This window comes from Puntigrus tetrazona, chromosome 23 (genome assembly GCF_018831695.1).
Source record: "Puntigrus tetrazona isolate hp1 chromosome 23, ASM1883169v1, whole genome shotgun sequence".
Taxonomy (NCBI): domain Eukaryota; kingdom Metazoa; phylum Chordata; class Actinopteri; order Cypriniformes; family Cyprinidae; genus Puntigrus; species Puntigrus tetrazona.
In genome coordinates, this window is record NC_056721.1 from 14,187,433 (window position 1) to 14,197,766 (window position 10,334).

General features: G+C 37.5%; 1 protein-coding gene across 1 annotated transcript in view; it reads right to left on the reverse strand.

Annotated features, from left to right (window-relative positions):
• The window catches only part of syt6a (synaptotagmin VIa), a 46,165-nt gene extending 36,910 nt beyond the window's left edge, over positions 1-9,255 (reverse strand). Inside the window, exon 1 of the mRNA XM_043225302.1 lies at positions 8,987-9,255. Within this exon, the coding sequence (XP_043081237.1) occupies positions 8,987-9,143 (157 nt within the window). The 5' untranslated portion in view covers positions 9,144-9,255. The remainder of the gene's footprint in view (positions 1-8,986) is intronic.
• Between the last annotated feature and the right edge of the window lie 1,079 nt (positions 9,256-10,334).

The window sequence follows — 10,334 nt, forward strand, 5'->3', positions numbered from 1 at the left end:
CATGAATCAGACTGACGACAGAATTGTTTTTAACTGGTGAAAAATTAAATGGATATAACAGTCACAGACAACGATTTGTTGCAACATTTAATCTTCTTTTGTAAAAATATAAATATATGCAAAGTCTGACACTGTGGGCAATTTCACTGACAAGTCAAGCTTTTTGTACAAGAAAGCCCCATTTATTTATACATGCCAGATGCCAGGAAGTTTGTATTTTTTAAGACAAATGAGATGGTTTCTGAATGTCAATAAAGAACACATCGGAATTTTTCATTTTTGACAATAAAGTTCCCGCATGACAGGTTCTGCTTTTAAAGCACCTCCGGGGGAAATACGGCGCCAGCATCCGCAAAATGTGACGAAGTTGCGTCCTGAATGCTCACAAGCCGTGGCTCCAGGGTCAGGCATCACCGGACATGCCATTCATCTTTCTAATGAGCCATATATCTATACCTCGGGTCATCTTTGGCAGCAAGCATGACACAGATCTGACAGCACCTGGAAGCCTGCTGGGAGATTCTGGGCGAGAGGTTCAAAGCAAAAGAGGCTCGGGATTGAAGCTTCGTGCTTTAGAGACTCAGGATGTGGAAAAGTAAAATCAAAATCAAAATCCTCCTGGTTATTTTCAGATGTTTTGGGAGTGCTTCAGGACCCGTCGAAATCCACCAATCCTTTAATAAAGCACATTTGGACTGCCTCTCATACTTAAAAGGAGAAGAAAAGGTTAAGGATGGACTTGTGAAAATGATCTGAAAAGGGCACTGTGGGGAAAAAAAGTGGCAAAAGGTGTTTTATATGACAACCTACAGTTATTACGTCCCTGGGAATTTGCTTCATTGGGTTTCAGACATGTTTGTCTGCAAGCACATTCATGAGCCAATGACTTTCATTGGCAGTTCAATTAACTTCACAGCAAATAAACAGCCAAATTAAAGCTCTAATGTGAAAGCACAATCATTTCGGAGAGCTCCATTTCCCTGTTTTCCCTGATCAAACAAAGCCAGACGGTTTGGTTGCTACAAAGAAAGGGAGAACGAGCGAGGAACAGAGAAGCACTAAAACGCAGCTGACTGAAAAATGACACAGTGGACAATGCATAATCCACTGAATTGTGGCTATTGAATGAAATCCTCAAATCCTTCTGATTCCAAATGGCACGGAGACTAAAGTGATGCTAGTCTTTGACAGTAATCTTAGTTTTCTTTCACAGTTTCTCTATATTTGGCAACTTAAGACATCACAGTCATGATACAGACCCCGCCAGAGCAGCAGTTTTCCAGCTAGAAGTGTTTTTTTGTTCTCTTGAATTCTTGAGAGAGTATAATAGTCAGCAGAAATCTTCCATATTGTTCAGCTAATCAACGCTAGCTCCTCTGGATTGATCTCCTATCATTCAGTGTCTTTGGAGCTGTGGCCTCAGGCAGTCACAATCCTATTTTCCTATCAGTAATTACAACACTTTAAAATAGCAAGACACAATGGCTACAAAAAAGAACTAAACAAATAAATAATTGTGAGACAAACGTACAGTTTTCAGATAAGAAGCCACAATAGATATAGAGATACAAAATTGTAACTGTGAGATCTCAAGTCTCAATTATGAAAAAATAAATAGGATTCCCATTTGTTTTTCATTTATTTATTTGGTTATTTTACTTTGAGGCAGAAATCGGCTTGCATACACAAACAGATATTGCTATTGGCCACTGATGGAAAAAAGCAAGTTTTCCTCAGGTGACAGACAAAGCAGAGATCTCATCATGTTTTATAGACACCATCCATTTTAGTCATTCATATCAGACCTTTGGAGCAAAATGTTCCTTCTCTCAAGCCACCGATGACTTCTCGTAGCTGTTTAACATGCAGCGTGGGTCTCATATGTCGACCCTTTACTCGCACCCTCCAGCACCTGTTTTAATGGTTACTGCGTTCATTCCACATTGTTCCATGTACATCACACATTTTCTAATTACATTACATCTAACTCAACTCACAAATGCATTTTTTTACGAGGCGGACCTGTGGTTTGGTGACGAGTGCACTCCAAACTCAATTCAATCCACAATGTCATTACAAGAGTGCTTCTGTGGAGAGATAATGCTTTTCTTTTGGACTGCTGTCTATTGTTGAGTAGGCTTCAGACACTGTGCTGTCGCTGAACGAGAGGCTTGTTTTTCACAAGGTTTTGAATATTAAAGCAGCAGAAGGCCAATGAAGAACGTTACTGACATCACAGGGAAACATACATTCATGTTGTTCGTAATTACATGCCTCGCTGGATTACGTCGCAGTGAAAGGCGGTCATCTGAGAGAAAATTAATATTATGGATTCTAGATTTGCATGTTGGAATTTCAAGAAGTGACCTAAAGGTCACCAACTTTCATGCATGATTAAAAGCAGTCATGAGTGTCTTATAAAGGCCAGAGAGCATGAAATCATAATATATGATACAAAAAGGTGAAGATTATGCTGCGAGGAGAGTTTATGATGATAAAGTCATAAGCATAACAAATCAACACCTTCACATCATCTACAGGAGTTTATGTCAACCAACTCCTTTGCAAATGCCTCTCTAACATATACAATTGGCTTTGCATTAATCAAATCAAATAGGCCTGTCTTGCCAAATTTCTACTCGCATGCCGTTTGATCCTTTCATAAATTTTCAATTACTGTCTGATTGGCTCAGTCAAAGATCTTTTCACAAGCAATTTCTCTGATTTGAAATTTAAAGATGCCATGCAATCACTTGATGAGTGCAGTTTTCTAGGTGAGACATACTGAAGGGCTCGTCTTTTGAAAATTAATTAATGATTTGTCGGTATGTTTTGTAAATCATGATTTGCTACTTGTTGGTCAGTTTCAGGTGGAATTGGGAAAGTATTTTATTGAAAAAAATTCGGTGTAGTTCAGGATTCAATTAGAATTTTTGTTTAGGTAATGTAAAAATATGACAGATTGAGTCAGGGTGGTTAATTTTTCTCTGTAGTCCCAGGGCAAACAACAACAAAACAATACGTAGTGAAAAATCTCTCTCTCTCTCTCTCTCTCTCTCTCTCTCTATATATATATATATATATATATATATATATATATATATATATATATATATATATATATTTTTTTTTTTTTTTTTTTTTTTTTACACAATATTTTAATTTTTAACAATACACTCATTTATGTTCAGAGTATTGAATAGACAGTGGCCATCATTTTTTTTCAATTATCAATCCCATTTGTTAAAGCAAAAACACAAACAGTCCTTCAAACAAAAGATTCATGGATTAAATGCCATTTTACAAGGTTAGACAAAAACAAACTATACATGCAAAGTAAAAAAGAAAAAAAACAAACAAACAACAAAAATGTAATTAATGCTTGTGAAAGATCATTCACATATGATCTCTTTTTGAGATATGATTTCTTTTTGTCCCTGATGTACCGTGATAGTACGGTTCTGCCCGCTCGCATTATGCCCATAATGTCTGCCTCTGCTGTGATGGGCATAACTGCAGGGGGTTCAAGATAACACTTTACAAGAAAACACAGCTTCTTCAACAGAGCAGTTTGCAGGAAACAGGGAAGATAACGTCTGTAAAGCTTTGTCATTGTTGGAGCAGATGCTCTTGCTGCACCGTAACACCCAGACTGTCTGTTAACACAGCATGGCACAGAATGAGAGGAAGAGTTTGCTGCCAAACATGCTTTCTCATTTGCATTACACTGGCAAGGACGATATTACATGTCATATAATGTACTTGCAATGATTGATTGGCTCTGCACAACACAATGAATAATAAGTACACAAAACCGAAATCATTTCTAATGAATTAAACCCACTTGAAAGTTCCCATGAATTTCACATTTCTGGCTTTTAGTTAAAGTTTGTTAGCTTTAAGGTTATCTATTTTCTGCCGCATCCCTAAGCACTGGCAAAATGAGCTTTAAGGAGATATTCCAATATACTGATGATGACTCATGTTGCGCTACAGATTTTGAGCAGTAATCTGCTCACCTGAGACGGATCTTAATACCATGTGTAAACAGGGTCATAGAGTGTAACTGCTAATGACTCATTTTTTTCTTCAAAAAAGTATACTCTTTCTTAGGCCATAAAAGCAGTGGAATTTGCTTGAAATTTGGCCTGTAAAGCATGAAGTGTTCTCACCCAATTAGCAATGAGGGTTCTGCAACCTCTCCCCTCCCTTCATTAATCTGTCTAGCAATTACCCTGCAGCTTTGGTCATGCAGATGGTGTAAGTTGACTCTATTATGCTGCAGTTCTGGTCAGATCAAGAATAGGCTTTTCTGTATGGAGACACCAATGGCACAATGTGTTTCTGTTTTCTTCACTCATCGCTCTTGAGATGAGCAAGAAAACCTTCGTTAACGTTCTAAAAGAGAATGGGGGAGATCTTATTACAAGGTCGTGTTAAATATTATATTATATTATTTCAGAGATTCTTTCTGAAGCTTATATAATTATGTCAGTAGGTGCAAGTGATGGCCTTTATGAATCATTCACTAAAAGGTTTTGTTGAAAACACTGATTCATTCAAGAATGATAGTGGTAGTAGTAGGTGTCCATAAAAATTTAATCAGATGACATACTTACATTCGTAAGTGTGCATAGAGTAGACACAACTATCCATAGGATTGGGTAACAAAACCTGGCAACAGTATGGCACCAGTACCTAAGTAACCAGTATGTACCAAACCAAAACAGAAAGCAGATTTTGGTTTCTTATTTCAGTGCCTTGTGACAAACCCAACAAATCATTGCAGCATCTCAAGTGTGGATGTTGTTTTCACATTCCGACTTAAAAACACATCTTAGGACATAAGAGCATCAAAGGAGCACGTGATTACAGTGATTACATTAGCCTTCTGTTAACTAGCTAAGCTAAAAATGCTTTTATTAAATGCCTAAAACTAAACATCCCTTGTATTAACATTTTTAAACCTGTTGTCCAACAGAAGAGATCATTATAACCTTTTTGTTCCACAATACCAGTCAGATGCTTTCTTTTGTGATGCAGCTTTTTGTCACAGAATGAGGCAGAAAATATTTTCCAATACACTACTGTAAAAAATACACTGATTAGAGAGATGGCTTAAATCACAGTCATACATTTGTTGAAGTTGTGTGTTCGTTATCTTTGTGATATCATTCAAAACTTTATTTCTTCTGTTTATCTTCATGCATACCTCATGAATAAAACAGACATCATGTGTTTATAGTTCTAATAGCCATTCAGTCCTTTTTGGGGAAATAGTGTTTTTTTGTTGTTGTTTGTTTTTTTATATCAGTTCACGCACTGTTTAGGCACCATTTAAAAAATATCGATTTGGCACTGGTTTTGTAAGAAACCCAAATGATACCCAACCCTAACCATCCCAGTGAGGCCATGGGGGAGGATTTGTAAATGACAGAAGATGGTAACTCATGCTGGTAAGCCACACGACAATGGCAGCATGATGAATGTAGTACGGCCTGTATTATATTCATACTAAACAAATCATATATATAATGTTTTTTTGGGTTTTTTTTAACAATCACAAAGTAACTACTTCAATGGTTTTTAAAAAAATTACCTACTCAAAAGAGTATGCGCTTTTGGATGCAGCAACTGAATTTATAAGGAAATAATTTAATAATTCACTAAAATTCAATCACTGATTTGTTTAGGAACCAATTAACTGACTGTCATTATGAGTGAGTCTATTAATCATTCAACCAACACTCTCATTCAAAATCACTAATTTAAACAGGAACAAAAAAAAGAAAACTGCATACTGTCTAGTAGTTTGAAACTAACTTTGCGATTTTCCTTTTACTATTTATGTTCCTTGTAGATGATTTCTGTTGTCACTTTTTTCAGAAATATAAAAAATAAATTAACTGGCAACACTGTGTTTTTAACGCAAGTTACTCAGCATTAATTGTTTTTAACTACTGAATAAAAGCAATATTAGCTAAATGCATACAGAATACCAGCACATCTGTGAACCACATCACTCTTGCTCATGTAAAATTTCCTTATCAAATTGAATTATACAGACACATCGGTTTGGTTTATATATAGCATATCCTATTCCACTGCCAGTATCTCATAACGTGTCTGGACTTCGAAGCGAAGCTTGATATTATTGAAGATGCTTAACTAAGGATTATATACTGTAAAGGGCGAGCTGTTTTAATGATTTGTACAGACACGGTTTATTCGTATCCATCAGCTGCAGCTTGTACTTATATCAGACAGACTGGTTTTCACACCTTTCTCTTTTCAGACCCCAGTCCCCTCAAGCTCGAGCTCCAACAACACACAGAGCAACAATTACCCCAGTGTCAGAAAGACACATAATAATCATGTAAATTAGCCAGTGCTGTTGGACTTGTCGTAGCGTCTATTTGCCTCCGTTAACACCAGTGCAGCAAAAGTCTATTATCTTCTCGAGCCAAAATGGCTGCTGGCCAATTTGCGGGGTAAAGACGGTGTTTTCTATAACAGACTTGATGAGACGCATATGAATTATTGAAAACGTATTTGCATGTAGAGCAAAACTCTAAAGCACGACGGAGAAAGTGGCTTATTTTGCTTATTATATTATACTGCTTACCGCCCCAACCCCCTCCCCAACCCCACACCTGCAATGCAAAACTTTCTCCATCCTTTCAAAGAATGCAGCAGAGTCTAATGAATAATCATCTGCAGCTAATGTCCTCTGCAGGGAGCCTGGCTTAATAAAGCCATGATGGGATTGTGAAAATGAGATACAATCTAATTAGGGCTGATGTGGAAATCTAACATCACCTGTGATCCGGCATCCATCATTTCAATAGGTTTGCATACGGACAAGGACAACTGTGAGGGCGTCAGTCTGTTTTCAGTTAAACAGCACTCCAAACTCATAGAGGTAATTGTTGTTTTTTCCCTTTACTGGGCGTCTCATCTTTAGACATCTGTTGACTGTTAATAGGATTGTGCAAGGCTTTCCATCCATCATCCACAGCCACACATTGTGTCCTGCCATCCCTGAACAGTATCTGTGCTTCAGTACCCAATCCCATGAAGGTTTTCACGCTGGAACACTTTCAAACTAACCTGGAGCCATGTAGTATTTACCTCAGTGCGCTTGGAACAGACATGCTTGAATATGAAACACGTAAATGTGTTATTGTTTTTTTCCATCCCTGTCAGAACATTTCAAATTTCGCATCCGCCAGAGTTTGCCAGAGATTAGAAATCACAGAAGCACATGTTGAATGCCTCGGTCTTAGACAAGGCTTCTGACATTCGAAGACACCGAAAATTGGCATGTTTACAGAATTGCAATGATTTGGCAGCCAGCAAAAAGGCAGCAGAAAATGCTGTGAAATGATAAACAAATATAGCACAAAAACAACATTTTGTCATTGAGACGAGCAAGATTATCACCTTCTCGCACAATTATCTCACAATGTGATATTTTTCATGAGAATTACTCCCGAGGAACGTTTCTTTCCACTTTTCAAACACGGCAAGCTGCTTGACATTTCCCTCTGAGGGAAACCAGACACTTGGTTTGCTCAACAATATAAGAAAAGAGCCTCTATTCAGCTTTTATCTGGCACTAGTGATTCACAGTGATGGTCCGATAACATGCCGTGGCATTTAGTGCCCCCACGGCTCAGCCATGGATGCCAATGGTGGGCTGGAGGGCCTTCGATTTGCCTAGTGAGGTTAATACAAAGTGACAAGATTTTTGTCTACATTCACTTGACACATTTCTTCCAAGCAGGGGTCTGTCAACACATCGACATGGCAGAACGGCAAAAACAAAACCGGCCAAAAATACCTCCAGTCTGGTTGCAAGCAAACTGATTGAACGGAGCTAAATAATATAAGAGACCTTCAAAAAGCCCTTACACGTCAAATCTCTCCTCAAGGTTAAGAATTTAAATGAATACATTTTTACTTTTCAAAAATGCATTATAGAATACATTTAAATATACATAATGTTAAAACCTTTTAGGTTAGAATGAAAAATATTCATAAAATAATGTTTTACATTTTATGCAATTATTATTATTGCCTTATTCATTTTAATGCAAAAGATTACTTTTACAGCTTGTGCGTTTAATGTTTTTAAATATAATAAACATTAAAAGCAGCTATTTTAAATGAGCTTTAAAAGTATATCAATAAAATATTTCAATCTAATTTCAAATTCGGTTTCAATGCAATTCTTTATAAATATTAACAAAGAATAACAACATAATAATAGTAATAAAAGATTACTAATATGATTTCTAAAATAACTGTTTTCTAATAAATTTATCATGTCTGCTTTTAATGCAATGCATTTAAAAAAATGATTGCCCTTAATTTTTATGTGCACATTAATTTCATCTTTCCAAACCCCTTTATATTACCAAAAAAGGGAGTTTATTTATGTTATAAAAGATAAATGGGACCCTAACTCAAGAAAAAATGTTAAATCTATGCCTGCTGCCAAAAAAAAGAAGAGGTTTCAGATAAGGCTTCCGCACGTGATCAAACATTTTAGTCCACATCTACTAATAATACAACATAATTCTGATAAAAGCGTGAGCACACAGTAATTTTCTCTGTCACGGTTCATAAGCACTGTGGCAAATCCAAACTATTTTTATCTCTCGGGGACACTGAAACTGTTATTCCCAGAGCAATTTTCTTAAGAGTATCATCTGATAGGAATCTTTGTCTGGCAATGCTGGCAGTTGTGGACTTAAATAATTATTCCCACTACAACCCACACAGGAACGCATTCAAACCGTGAGTGATGCTATCCCGAGTAAGTAATTTTTATCTTCATACCAACCTGGCACAGTTGTTCCCGAGCCAAAATAAAACCATTTCTGATTTAAATGAGATACTCATTCAGAAAACCACCATCAGTAACAGCATCCACTCTACAAGCAGCCTAACCATGAATCTAAATCAAAGGTCTGGTCATTACCTGAGTCCTTGTGGTTGTACTCTTGATTGGAGATGAGAAAGAGGAACTCCTCACAGGTGTTGTGGTCCAGCCGCGGGCTGTCCTGCGTACAGAGGTCAACTATGAGAGACACTGCCTTCTGACAGATCATGTCATGCCCCTTTCCGGCAGCAGTCATGCTCCCTGACGCATCCTCGGCGTTACTGCCTCCTCCAGCGGGATTCAAACACACCCCCTCTCACCCACAGTGCCGCTGAAGCAGCCGCATGAACGCAAGTTTCTCCCGCTGCTGATTCTTATTGTTCCTCAAGTGCGTGTGCAAGAATGCGCGTGTGACAGTTTTGTTTGTGCATTTATGTGGGTGTATCACACGAACGTGTGTGTGCAGTGCTTAATGATTCACTAACGCCCCCAGGTATTCCAGAGATGGCATTATTGCATCACATTTAATCTCAAGATCCGCAAATGAAATGCAACAAATGAGTCCAGCGGCGCAGGAGGGGGGCTGTGATTATACAGAGCCGAGCATCTGCCTCCTTCAGCCCCTCTTTGCTCTCCGCACCCCCGCCCCATACCAATGCCTGTAATAAAAAGCCTCTCATTATGACCATTGGGCTTGTTTTTCTCAGGTCGATGTGTCTCTCAGAGCCGACTCCTCCTCGGAGATCAGAGCCCCGTGTGTATATGTGTGAGTAGAGGGAATAGTGTGTGCTTGTGTATGTACCGTTTATGTCTTTAAGGACACTTCTGTGGAGCGACAATGTGGATGATTCACTACTCTAATTTCTGTTTTATGATGACTGTAACTATATGTGGCTGTTTGTAGTTAACTGTGTTTACATATTCAGCGCTGATGTGATATATGGAGATTATAATATGCTCTGAGCACTCAGTTAACAGCCGTGTAAACTTCATGCAACTGAACTGCCAAGAGGAATCAGTGTTATGGGGTTTTTTAGTATCTGTAAAGAAAAAGAGAAAAAGATATAATTAAACACATGTGCTTATATTTCTTATATCAAAATTAGACATCAACCTACAATTTCCTAAATTTCAGCTTCACTGCTTAGTCCTATTTGATGATATCCTGTCACACTTATATTAGATGCCCTTAACTACTATGTACTTGCATAAGAAATTTAGTCTGGCTTATTTTTAAGTCAGACTAACTAAAATAAATCTGGCTTATTTGGTGAACTTGGCCCCTGGAGAGGTTCCCTAAAAATCATGATTTTTGGTTTTCAGACCATATTATATACATGAGTTAAAGTTACATGAGTAGTTAATATACATTTTAGTTCAGTATTTCAATTTGAATTCATTAAAAAAGGATATATTGTCGACTGTTTTTGCTCCATTTGGCTAATAA